Source organism: Patagioenas fasciata, chromosome 6, assembly GCF_037038585.1.
Source record: "Patagioenas fasciata isolate bPatFas1 chromosome 6, bPatFas1.hap1, whole genome shotgun sequence".
Classification (NCBI taxonomy): domain Eukaryota; kingdom Metazoa; phylum Chordata; class Aves; order Columbiformes; family Columbidae; genus Patagioenas; species Patagioenas fasciata.
In genome coordinates this window covers 21,758,092-21,771,752 of record NC_092525.1, presented here as the reverse complement: position 1 = coordinate 21,771,752, position 13,661 = coordinate 21,758,092, and the positions used below count along the sequence as shown (strand labels likewise).

Sequence of the window (13,661 nt, the reverse complement as noted above, 5' to 3'; positions counted from 1 at the left end):
CATACTTGGTTGTTTTAAGAACTGGGATTTTTTTGTTGCTCTGCTTGCGTAACTGACATCTATTGCAGTATCAAATCGGTGCTCTTAATGTGCCTTGGAATTTGTTTTTTTGGACTTGGACCATTTATAAAAATGTATCCTGTTGAGAGGACAATCTCAGAAGCGGGAAACCCTTTCCACAAGCAGCAGCTGTTCCTGCTGTTTGGTGTGTACATAACTAGAAAATATTATCTGAAAATCATAGAATCATAGAATGGTTTGGCTTAGAAGGGAAATTAAAGATCATCTAGTTCCAACCCCCTGCCATGGGCAGGGACACCTTCCACTAGACCAGGTTGCTCACTGCCAGGGATGGGGCATCCACAGCTTCTCTGGGCAGATGTACTCACGGACTGTATTATCTCTGTGGGAACATATCTGATACCTGCCACAGGCTGCAGCCATTCCTACTGCAGAGCTGTGGCATTGGGCTTGCAGATACCTGTGTCATGTTGCCACATGAGAATTGTGGCATTCAAATAGTGTTATTTTGTCACGATATGCTGTAAGTGTGCTCACTTGCAAAGGCACCTCTGTAGCATTGAAAGGATTATTACTTCTATAGCTTGTGAAGTACTGCAGCTAGTAAATGGGAACAGAACAAGCATTTTGGTTTTCTATACAATGAAAAGCTTGATCTTAATTATATTAATAATTTAGAGGTCCTGCTGAATGTTTGGCCTCCATCCCAGCTGGTGGAAAGCACAAAGAAGTGCTATAGCTGCTTCAGTGTCAACCTGAAATTAATTTTCTCTCTCTCAGCTTGATCAGCCACTGAAGGTCATCTTATTTCAGCCATTCCTAAACTGTCCTGCATACACACAGAGTGCATATACAGGGGTAAATGAGGTTTTTCATTCACTGGGGAAATGATTTGTAGCTATTTATAAAGTGGTGTTGTAATTTATTATTTGAATTCTGGCCTAGTTTGAAAAAGTATCTGACAGTCAACTGGAATCAGCAGTTCCATTTTAATTCCACAGGGTAATAATTTTCTACTATTATAAAGCCTTACTCCAGTTATTATATGTATTAGTTGGTGGGGTTTTTACAGCACCACAACGAGAAACTTGCCAAGCAATAAATTCCATTGAAAGGTTTCTTTGTGTCTTTAGGAAAAGCTTACATGAGATACTTCCCTACTTACATGTAATAAAGTGAAATTATGAAGTACACAAGCACACAAGTAACTGTTAACTTGTGTTGTTGTGTATTTTAGTGGTTTTATTATGGATAACTTTCTAAACTGTACAGACTCAAACCGGTGCCTTTGCATTTCTCTGAATCTATCCTTTTAATTTACAGAAAACTTGATTCACACAGATTCTGGAATTAAATCATCACTCCAGCTGCTATGCTTTAAGTTTCCCAGACCTTTGTGAATCATTGTGTGGTTTTGAACAGCCTGGTTATTGTGACATAAATATTTTTGTAATTGATCAAATATGTTTAGGTTTGGTTGGTTTGTATTTCTAACTAAAAAAATGTCATTTTTAGAAGGATTTCTTTAATTTTTAGGAAATGAGATTAATAATGTATTTAAGGCACAATTTCCTTTTAATGTTTCCAACTAATTGAAGCACAGGAATTATTTTTGTCTCAGCCAATACAGCTTTGTTGAGCTTTGGGTGTGTTTTTTTTCCTAAGTCCTCCTTCAAAAGTTCTAGAGTTTTAACTGCTTTGGGTTTGTTAAGCTACCTGCTTCCTTGTTTAATGTTCTAGGAAAGAGTTCTGGCCACTTAGGTCTGAGACCAAAAAAAAACCCAAATGCTGATGCATCAGAGTAGATAAGTAACAGGACAGAAAGCCAAAAGTGGCAGTGATCAGAGGCAAAGCCACGTGCGTAGGCTTAACTCACAATTTGGAGTGTCTATGCATTTTAATTCTAGGAGAGGAATGATGAGTCAGTGCTGCCACTGCTTGGGCCAGGCAGGGCAGCCACAATTAATGGGTTTGCAGCTGGGACTGGGCGTCCTTGAGAGCTAGAGATCTTGAGGAACAGTTTATAAAAGAGGGGGGTCATATAACCCCATGCACCTTGTTCTGTAGTGACTAACTCTAAAACTTCCTGAATGTCTAAGTTTCATTCAAATTTCTTGAGGACAGAAAGTTAAATTGAATACAGAAGAGCCTTCATGTACGCTAACAAGGTACAGCCAGGCCCTGGAGAAACAAGTAAAATGTATCCGTGTAGGTTTTTGTGGTTAGCCCAGGTCAGCCTTGGAGGGATGCTAAATGTGCTGCTGTCACAGTGTGGCCTTGGTCCCTTGAGAGCTACCATTCAAGGATTGTCTGCAAGCTTAGAACACCCTCACTGTACCCTTCTGATTCCCTACAAGTTTGCCAAAGCTGGAAACTGTCCGGAGTTATAGCCAGCATCTGCTAGTAGGGCTGCAAAGGACGCATAAATACACAGAGCGGTTGAGGGACTGGAGACCTCCAAGTTTATGCTGCTACTGTGTTTTCCCCAGTACTTTGACTGCAGGGTTCACACGTTGCCACCAAATTGTGCTTAAAAAAATATATATATATTTATATAGATAGATATAGATATATCCATTGTAGCTGTATAACTTTGTGACCATAAGGGGAGCCGCAGTCCTGTGGACCCAGTAATGCCACTTCTGCAAATGCTGCCGAAGAATCACCCCTTTCAGCTTGGTGCCTGCTCTTTGTATTCTAAATATGCAGCTGCAAAATTTGGTATTTTCTTAACATGACACTGAATTTAGCTTTTATTTTTTTTCCTGTGGAACTTGCTATTTTGCTAAAGCCAGGTGCTTGACATTTTTCTGTCAGTCCTTTAGGGATGGGGGAGACAAGAAATCTTCCAGCAGCTTCTTGTTTTGGGCTGTTCTCTGGGTAGCAGCTAACTGGATTAGAGGCCTGAGAAGTTAATAGATGGGGCTTGGCACTGGCATGCCTGGCACAAGGGAAGGGCCTTGGCAGGACTGCATTGGCACACTGCTGCCCAGCAGCTCTTGGTAACAGGTAGAAGAGAGGAAAAAAAGAAAATACTGTCCTGAGTCACTCAGAGGTTTTAACCCAGTGTGAAGTTTTCAGTGGTGTCCCATGGTAGCTTGGGTAAATTTGAGCTCTAAATGAAGGGGTATTTGCCAGACATGAGTTGGTGCTCAGTCTGGACATCCTTTAGTGAAGATTTGCCTGGTGGTGAAAAACTTCTCAGGCACAAGCAGCAGTTTGGGTGTGCTGCCCTGGCTCGAGTGGGCACAGGACAGTATTCCTCAGGCTGCCATGTGCCTGGCATGGCACCTCTGCTGCTGCAGATGCAGTCACGTGGGAACTAGCTTGTGGGAAGGGCTTGTCACTGGCGTAGGCTTGGTCACTCTGGGACCTGCTGTAAAAATGTCCTTCAGCCTTTTCACCAGAGCTCTGCCCTGTGGCCAAGCTCAAGCCCTCTGGAATCAGGTGCAGGAGGCCCAGCCAGTCACAGCTGGACACTGCCAAGGTCAGCTAGGACATTCATTTTCATTTGTTTCCATTTACTGTACAAGAGCAAAGTTGATGCTGTGTCTCTCCAGGGATGTGGCACATCTTCATTTAACCCAAACTGCCAAGGCATTTTCCTTCGCGAGGCTGCACCCAGACCTGCAGGACAGCAGGTTCTGCATGCAGCAGCATTTCCTGAGTTTGGGGTTTGTGTAATAGACAGATAAAGCTGTTCAGATAACCATACATTGCTCCTAGGGTGTCTTATTAAGCCCAACTAGCAATGGTTTGTAAATGAGAACAATTAATTTTTGGTTTTTTTTTTTTTTTTTTTCAGTTTTTCCTTATTGTTCTCTCAAACCACCATGGGACATTTTCAGGAGCTCACGTCTTAATGTGTATGTCCTGGCACATGTTGGGAATGTCTGTCCTCTTGTAGGATGCCTGCTTCTCCCTAGGAGTCACTGGGCTGGGAAATACAGCCCAGTGGGGCCAGGACCACAGTGACAGGGATCCAAACTACTGCAGGTGACCTCTAGAAGCCACTGATTAAAAGTGCTTTGGATGGGGGAAAGTCCTCTGAAGGCATCCTGCTCTTCTCTCAAGCCTGTGCCTGAAGTGCAGAGTTCACAGTGGCTGCCAGCTCTTGTGAGTTGACCTGCCCTATATTCAGTGTTTGTGCAGTGTGAATGTGCCACGGATCTCACATGGGATGAGGCCGTGCATTTACTTTTGGATGCAAAAAGCCAACCACAGCTGCATTTAATTTTTCCCTATGCTGCTGGGACAGCTGCATGTGCTGATGTACCCACAATGGCAAGGGCAGCAAGAAGGCTGGGAGATGGTGCAGAGCTGCGGGCACGCAGCACCAGGAAGCCAGCCCACCATGCCACCCCACGCTAGAAGGCTTCTGGCCCTTTCAGTGAAAGTCTGCACACTCCTTGGTTTTCTTCATGTACACTTGGGCTGCTTTAATTTCACAGTTACTGAAATGTCACTGTTTTATTTAAATCACTCTCAGGCATTTTAAGAACATAATGCTAGGATTTATCAGGGAGACCAATGATGTTAAGAAATGACAGGACACTTGTTTCCAGTTTTTAATGCTTTCTTTGTAAAACTGAAAATATAAAACCAGCTGAGCAAATGAAGATCTTTATATACATGAGGTCTGTGATTAAAAAAATCCTTTTAGTTAACAAAAAAAAAAAGAAGAATTGACAAACAAGTTAAATGAAAACTGATTAAAGGGAACAACATTCTCAAATTGAGACATGTTTCTCAGGAAAAAAGCCCCTTCTTTACAAGTTTATTATATAACTTACATTTACATTTTTGCTGAGAGAACTTACAAAACAAGCTGCTTGAAATGCTCCTCATTCCCGTAAAGCATTAATTTCAAAGTGCCACAGCAAAGGAACAGGTTCCAATATTATCTTATACAGACTATTCATGTATAAAATGGTTTGGTAAATGTGAGGTGTTTATTTAAATGAGCACATATAGGGATACAGACTAAATAAAAGTACTTGAACAACACCTTGGTTATTACATACACAGTTATAGGAATAATAAAGGAAACAAGGTCAGCACTGCTCTTAGGTGTCTGTATAGATGGAAGGAATGTGATTCAAGCAGTGATCAAAGGCGCCGTTTTGGAAGAATCCATTGTCATCGGTTCCGTTTGAGACCATGTCTTCAGATACACACTGTGCTTCAGTGATTGCATCATAGCCTGAAAGCAGGACAAGTTGTATGGACATGATTTAGTACCACAGTACATATAAGGAAGGAAGCATAGTTTGAGGCCTGGGATTATACAGTACAGCCCAGTGTTAATGAAAAGACAATAGTGTTTACCATCAAAGCCTTACCCAGGAGATACACAAACTAATCTCCATGGGCATTTGTGTCATAGTAGATGAAGCTCCCATTCATTTCTGTGGAAAGCTATGCATTTGCAAGTGAAGTGCAAGTATCAGAGCATTACTCTCTTGGGACTTTACACTCATCTGAATAGGATGTCAAAACAATGAGTGGGCAAGGATCCTAGTGAGTGTGCACTAAGTGATGCAGTCCTTGTTTTACGTGTTTTTCCTTTTAATGGCACTTAGGAAAAACGTTCCATGTGTCTCCCAGCTGTTCTGAAGAGCCAGAAGATCTTAAGATCTTTAGATCTGCAGCAAGTGTCTAGATGTGGCTGAATCAGATGCTGGACCAGGCTCAACTAAAAGCCTGCAGGCTGTGCAGCACTGCACCACCAGCAGCAATGACAGATCCTGTAGTCTTGTGAGGCCAGTCCTGCTTTCAGAAGGAACCATCGGCTCACTCCTTAGAACTTAATTATAGGTATTTTACTATTAGGTATGTTTTTATTATTCAAGACCAAATTCTCTACTTATTTACATTTCTGCATTTTCCTATGACGTATTAATTTACTGTTAGTTTACAGGTCAAATTCTGCTGTCTGCAGAAATCTGGCATGCAGCGTACATCCCAAGTCTCTGGAAGACGGACTTGGCCTGTTTATTTGCCCTGTGCTGTGTCAGTCCAAGTGGAGTGACCAATATTTTGATAACTTTTGCGAGTGTTTATGTTATGCTAATTTCTATTTGATGAGCCTGTATACTGGGTAGATACACAACCACAGATGGACAAAACCCAAGATAAGCATACACCCCAGAAATCATTATTAGATTCCACACAGAGTAAACTATCCAAAGTCCTGAACAGAAAATAAAAATTTATTGACTGTTAATGTGATTCATGGAACAGCTGTTTGCCAGTCACATTTGGCATTCCTGTGAGATGAGATCTCATTTAATATTAATGGCGCTATAAAAGCCTGAAAAAATTAATGCGTAGCCTTGATGAATCTTGCAAACCTGAACGGTTCTATTTTTACGCACAAAAAGATAAGATTTATATATTTCATAAATATTTATATTTCAGCCTTTTAAGTATTTGCATACCTCAATAACCACTCTAAAAACAAAAATATTACACAGAAACATTTCATAATAGTTTAGCCCCAGACAGAAAAATCAGCTGTTGTTGAAGTTGGTGTCTTGCCATAGTATTATTCTTTGCTCCTACAATTTCTTTTGGAAAGTTTATTTAGTCTGTCCTTTAAATACTGCAGGCTGTCAATCTGAACTTGAAATTTGATGTTAGCATGAAAAAACTATGTTTTAGTAACATCAAACTTATGAATAAAACAGAAGAATTCAAAGTTGAAGTTGAAACTTCATCTTAAACTTTTCTCATGTGTTCGTTACTGATGCATACACCTTCTAGCATGGAACAACAGACAAATGCATGCACGCTTTCTCTGAACAGAGTCTCTTTCAATATGAAACAAACAGGAAAGTAAACTTTGATTTTGTAGTCTGCCTTAGGCCCCATTTCAAAAAGCATTTAACCATCTGTTTTCAGTATCATCCTTAACCAAGATGCCCTCCTGAATTCAGACATAAAGAAAAATTTCTTGGAGATACGTAAGTGAAGATTGCAGTAAATGTTGGTATTTTGTGGCTCTGACAATACTCACATTTTGTTTGATTTCAGTAATTCTGCCAATTCTTAATTGTGGTTTTAAAAGTAGGAAAAAAGCTTCATCAAAATGAATACTTAAATATTAAAGTATTATAGTAATCTAGCTATAACAACTTGTTGCAAATTTTACATTATGCAAATATGTAACTGAACACGAAAATACAATTGCCATGAATGTGCAACAGCACAAACACAAAGGAACTTCTGAACAAAGTGTAACTAACAAATATTTTTAGCTGAACCTATCAAAGCAGTGCCTTTCCATTTTGTAAATGTCAGCATTGCAAAACAAAGCCATCCTTTAATTCTTACATGGACAGGAAGTTCTTGCTGCTGCTATTTTCTTCAGAGTTGTGCTAATGATCATCTTAACTTTGATCTGATTTAAAAAAGCCTGCCTGAGCCTACCTGAAGACATGTGCAATGGATAGCCAACAAAATAAATGTGAGAAGTGTCTTTTTTATCAGCGCTTCTGAAGGTGCGTGTTGCCTGCAACATCCAGTAGAATAGTAAGAGAATTTGTCCATCAAATACAGGAGGATTAAAGAAAACAAATTTTCTTTCCTTTTGGGATTCTTCTAGATGCCAGTGAATTTCAGTGACTGTGTTTTTTATGCAAACATTTTTGTTATAACATCATTGACTATAAAGTGTGTTCTTTTCTCCTCCTGCTAAAAATATGATAGGGATAATTCTTTATAGACAGAATAAATTACCTGTTGAAGCTAGAGGTGTGCTGAGTATGTGATAGCCATTCTGTCTCAGAGGATTAAAGCAATGGGATTCCCCTGTGAGCACATCACTGGTGACAGATTGGTCCATTGTTCTGTAGCAATCTCCGTAGTGGAAACAGTTCTGTATTGAGTGAAAGCTGCCTTGGTAACCTGAAAACAGATATTGCACACACATTTTAATACTACTGCAATGGTATTAGCTCCATGTCTGTCACAGTATTTCATTACTATTGTGGGGGTTTTTAGTTCCTCCGTTTTAACTATGGAAAAATGATCATGCTATTCTGTAAGGCGTAATAATATAAAGGCTGCATCAGACTCAGTCCCACAAGGTGCTGTGGACTGTGATCCCCATCAAGCAAAAATCTCAAGGATATGCTTGATTTCAAGCAATAGATCAGCTGAACACAGTCAACAGCCCACTTGCGTTCAAAGCTAAGTCTAAGTACTCACTGGATCAGGTCCAGGATGCTAAGCTCCTAAGGGAATGTGTCTATAATGAATTACTTTTAATTTAAACACAATAATGCACTATTTAAATGAATAGCACTGCTTTGTTTTCAGTTAAGTCTTTTCCCATCTAGTGTGCATTATGCACTGCTGGAGACAGCATTATTTATTAGAAATACCTCTAAGAGTACCTTAAACCCCTCCTTTCTCAGACTGCTCTTATTTCAAATGAAACCCCTTTCACTGAACACAGGGGCCATAGTCTGCAAGTAAAATTGAACTAGAGGTGCAGGACTGACTCCATATGGATGTCAGGTGAAGACTTCTAGCCCAGGTAGAAGCTATTCGTGCTTCTGAGAAGTGCCGAGGTAAATATGTATGGTCTCTGACTGTCTCAGTCATTCTACTTTTGGGGCATGTTCACTTTTGTCTCTCACGTACATACCCTACATTTATTATGTCCTGCTATTTTTTTAAAGTATCATACTACCAGGGGACCAGCAGTTGTTTTTTTTTGCCAACAAAAGGTATGAATAAGCTGTATACAACAAAAGAAGATATTTAATAGTAAAGTATAAATGAATTGCTGAGGAATTTTACAACTTACAAGTTTGTGCCAACATCCTTAAAAGAAAATGTTATTTGCTCCAATAAGGGTGACCTCAAAGCATGCCACAAGATTTATACCAACCATTGCCTGATTTAATTGTCTTCCTTCCTCCTGACTCAATAACTTCTTCCTGATTCCAGGTTCATCACACACTATTTACATATTCATATTAACTGTCTCTTCTCCTACCTTCTCTGAAAGTCCCTTCTGAAATGATTCTCCTTCCCTTATATGCAGCTGAAGTCAATTGAGTCAGGCTTAAAGTTTAGTAGAATGTGGATTTTCCTCTTATTGTTGTTTGTCTTCCCTTGGACGTACTCAGACTGAAACCGCTCCTAAGAAACTACTGCAAAAATCCCTGGTAGTTCAGTCTAACACAGCCACAACCGCATCTTCAGCTGATGAGAGACATCCGCACAGCTCCACTCACTGGTGGAAGACTTGGCTTGCTGGGCAACTTGTGCAACTATTCAGATGGTTTGTTCAGAAATTAAACACCCATGCCTATCGCCAGAGCACCCGGTACTGTACAGGGTGGAATTTTCCCGTTAAATATCATGCAGGGTATAAGCTTTTTCCTGTTAAGATCTGTCTTTTTCCACCTTTTCCCTTTATTACCAAAGTTTGACCAAGTAGATAATATCAGGCAAAGCTCAGGGTCTGTCTGTTCCTTCTGGCCATGTTTTTCTAAGGTGGTAATAAATAAGGCTGAGGCAATTCTTTAGTAGATATGCAATGAACTCATTGAGTGGTGAAAAATCTGCTCTGAAGTGTCACAGTTTAGTATGTGTTTTGGCAGAATCTGCAAGGATTAGATGAGTCATTTCTTGAGAACCTATGATCCTCCACCACAAAATACCTAAATTATTGATATCCATGACTGTTGAAATACTAATGGATGACGATATCAGATAATAGCACTGCACACTGTACCAAAGCTGTTCATATGTGCTGCTATGTAGAATGCCCAGAAATTTGGAAAGCTAAGTATTAAATTATGCATGTCCTTCCTTACTGCTTGGAAAGTCTGGCTCAAAAAAAAAACCAAACAGCTCTTGCTAGAGGTTGCAAAGCCATCTTTTGATGTGGTTTTTAGGTACAGTGCTGTATTGACTGGCTTTTGATTATTATCCTGACTTTTCTGTTTATAAAACACTCCTGTAAACCTTCTAAAAATATATCCTTTTGGGATGAGCAGTGAAAAAAAATGAGACACTTTTCTTCAGATGAGGTATAACTGGGTTGCAGAGGGCACTTATATGCATTGCTAGAGAAAAAAATGAACTTTTTCCAGAAAGTCTGCTATAGACATCACTTCTAGGGAAAGCATGATGTGTATTTTTTCTGTCTCTGTAATTGCTGCCCTGTCGTCATGCACCCAGGTTTGCCTTTGTTAAATCAATTAATTATCTTTATGATCTACAGGGCTGGAACAGTGGCTTAGAAAATCAGAGAACAGCCAACCATGACAGAACTGGATTGAAACTAGTTGGATCCAGGGTTTTCTCAAGGCCTATGGGTAAGGCTTTCTTCTGAAGTGTTTTAAGTTACACTGTCTAGTTGCTCAGGAAAAAATACCTGAGGTAGAGAACTGCCTCAAAGTCAAAAGTCTGCAAAAGAACTGCCATAAGCAATCAAATTCTCCTTTGGGTTGCAGTAGCTGCCCCTCAGTTTCACTGTGTGATAACTTGAAAAGGCAGCACAAAAGGTTTTACTGGAACTATCCAACAAAGAAACACAATGTGGAAAAATACTAGTGTTATTGCACTGTTGTATTCACCAGGACCAAATTTCTGTGAATGCTTCACAAAGAAAATACAGAGAAAGACACCATTCTTGTTCTAATGTGCTTGCAGATGTGATAAATGCAGGTTGCAAACTAAAGATAAAAGATGGAGTGAGGAAGGGAAAGATTGCAGCAAGAACACTGGTCATGTAAAACAAGTCATGACACTAAAATGGGACTTTTAACCCTTCTGACCTGAGCAGGACAATGCAAGCTTACTTCCTTTTTCATTAATTTCATAGAAACAATGAGGTAGTGGGACCCTATAAGAATGGGACAGAGGCTTTAAAAGGCATTCTAGGATGCATAGGAAGAATCTATGGATATTCCCTGCACTTAAACTGAGCATGAAACACCATCTGGGCGGGAAGAATTGTGCCTGCAGTATTCAAAGGTGTATTTGAAATGAGTCTTGGATTCACTGCAGTTGCATGCTTCCAGCTTGGAGGACTGCAGGACCAGGGAGTTGCTGTGTCACTTAAGATTTTTTACATGGCTTTTTAATATACTTTCCATACTCCCACCCACTGCTTCAGAGGCACAACTGGAGAGTTTCTTTTGGTACCAGGTAGGTTGGCTCTTGCTGATGGCCTTCAGAAGCCTGGCATGGCTCAAGAGGCCAGTCATTCCAGAGGATCGGAGCCTCACGATTTTTTACAGTATTTGAAAGGGAAATTGCAGCTTGTTTAAATGCTAAGTGTTCCTGAAAACTGTAGATGCAAAGGCCATGTGAGTCAAAGCAGCCACAAGGACTGTTCTAACAATGGGTGCTCTTACCATATAAAGTTTCATTCATTTTACACAACCACAGGAAATAAAACTTGTTGCCTGCAGGCAATACAAAGTTTGATTTTCATATGCAGTACAGGACAGAGTTTTCCTGCATTTATACATTTTAAAAATGCGCGGTATGAAATAAAGGTGCTTTCAGTTCATGCCATTTACTTGTGGTTCCTTTAGATTTTTTGAAATGCTTTACACAGAAAGCATTAGGAATTAAGATACGATTAAAATCCCATAACTAATAGTTCAATTAACAACCATATGTGGTTGTTTAGAGTATAAACTAAACATGGAACACTTTTTACAAGTTCTTAAATAGACTCTCTTCAGAGGTTAAAATATGAAGTAAACAGGAGGCTTGTCTGGTGCAAACATCCCTGTTCCTTCTAGGAAAGCAAAAGTGTAGCGCCAATATGGCAACAAGTGTTACACCAATATTTTTTTTTTCCACATGAATTGCAGGTTTTCCTTCAGTTTTGATTGAAATAAAAAATTTTCTGACGTTAATTTTCAAGTGAAGAATTTACTAAATATCCTCTCAGTTTAAATGATCACCAAATGTTTTATGTACAGTAGATGTAGAAATATCACAGTTAATAAAGGAGTAAACTGAGTTCCAAACATAACATTTAGCTAAAATTTTGCTTTGACATAATTTGTGACAGAAAAGCTGCAGTTAGCCACTTCACACAGTGCACTGGCTGCCTCTGTTTCTCTAAGGCACAGCCTAGAAAACTCCAAGCCACTTTAAAATTAATGATGTAATGAGCAAATAATTGGAATATGCCTATTACATACCATCTTGTTATGTCATGTCATTCACATGTATGTGCAAATAAATCTCAGCTTTTCAAATTCCATAAAATTTCGACAAGAAATCATGTCACATATAAATAACTACAGGATTCCATTGCCTGCCAAATTCTTTCACCATGTAATAATTTCCATCTGATCTTACTACAACTAGGTTTAAACATATAAATAATGTCCGCTTATTCTTTAATTATCAATATTTCTGTTACCAGCTTGACAAAGCTTGCTGTCTTCTAAAAATGTCATATCCACAATGTTTCTATGCTTCTATAGAGTTCTACAGCTAGACTTACATAGTGTTCCTTTTCTTGGCAAAAATTCAAAACTCCCAAATTACTACAGATTCCATTATAAAAATGTGCTATTAATGAACTGAGAAGCAAAAAAGATGTAAAGCAAGTACAGCTAAGTAGAGGTTACAGATCAATTGATTTCAAGGGCTGCTAATCAAAATTGATTTCTGAATGACCATTTCCATAATGAATTTAAAATACTATTTCAACATTTGGCTAAAGTAGAAAATTATTGCTTTTTCAAAACCACACGACATAACACTTAGAAAGCAACAATTCATTCAAAAGGAAATGTGGTTTTCTTAAGGAATAAAGTCAATTTATTTAAGTGGTTCAAAAGTTGTTCTGTCTATGCATTTGTTTCTGCCATAGTAATGAGCTGCTAAACTTTCCTCTTGTGGTTTGTAGTTATTTAGCTCATTATAGTAACATAATCATATATCATTATATGCTATCATAAATCTGCCACTTTTCCCTTACAGAGTTAATCTTTTTAAATTGAATAATCTGTTGAGCATCAGGTCAAGTTAGTTTTGCCTTCAGCACAAATCACTTAATGTAGTACGCTTTCACTTTTCAGACTAAGTCAGTCCAACCAAAGAGTAAAAATACACCTTAGAGAACAGAGGGCTGAGGGAACTGTGGGGATACTGAACCCCCATTGCAACTGTGAGTTGCTCACTGGGTTTGTGTTCACCTCCTGTGTGTCCTCTGAGTCTCAGGGTACACTAAGGGAAAGCAAACCTCCTGGTCTGTCCACTGTTAAATTGATCATGTGAGACTTTGCCGGCCAAAAATGACCTTATGCAACTGACAGTACAGCTGCGAAATGAGTTTCAAAAACTGGTTATCTGCCTGTATAAACTTATACACTTGGTTATACTTGCAACTAGACAGATGTCCTGCATGCTTCTTTTTTGTGAGTATTTACCACACTAAGCAGCATGCCATCTGGATTATATAACACATTTCTTAAATATGCAAGCTCCTGTTACTGGAAGAATCTGTGATGATAATGATATCTCTTGCTAATTTATACTTCAAAAATTGCAGACACATCAATTAGTTCCCACAGCAGAACTCTGGACTAGGTAAATGAGCTCCCGATTAAAAAAGCCGAGTAATTCAGGACAAAAAATGTTTTAAA

The 13,661-nt window shown here is 39.1% G+C and overlaps 2 protein-coding genes across 8 annotated transcripts in view; one reads left to right on the top strand and one right to left on the bottom strand.

Moving 5' to 3' along the window:
* DMRTB1 (DMRT like family B with proline rich C-terminal 1) overlaps window positions 1-13,661 on the top strand; it is a 63,775-nt gene that overhangs the window by 40,309 nt on the left and 9,805 nt on the right. For all 3 annotated transcript variants that reach the window (XR_011739722.1, XR_011739723.1, XR_011739724.1), the window contains one exon: window positions 10,265-10,358. The gene's annotated coding sequence lies outside the window, so the exon portion shown is untranslated. The remainder of the gene's footprint in view (window positions 1-10,264; window positions 10,359-13,661) is intronic.
* GLIS1 (GLIS family zinc finger 1) overlaps window positions 4,577-13,661 on the bottom strand; it is a 195,852-nt gene continuing 186,767 nt past the window's right edge. For all 5 annotated transcript variants that reach the window (XM_071810224.1, XM_071810223.1, XM_065842421.2 and 2 more), the window contains 2 exons: window positions 7,762-7,929; window positions 4,577-5,224 (listed from right to left, as the gene is read on the bottom strand). In XM_071810224.1, the coding sequence (XP_071666325.1) occupies window positions 5,088-5,224; window positions 7,762-7,929 (305 nt within the window). In that variant the 3' untranslated portion in view covers window positions 4,577-5,087. The remainder of the gene's footprint in view (window positions 5,225-7,761; window positions 7,930-13,661) is intronic.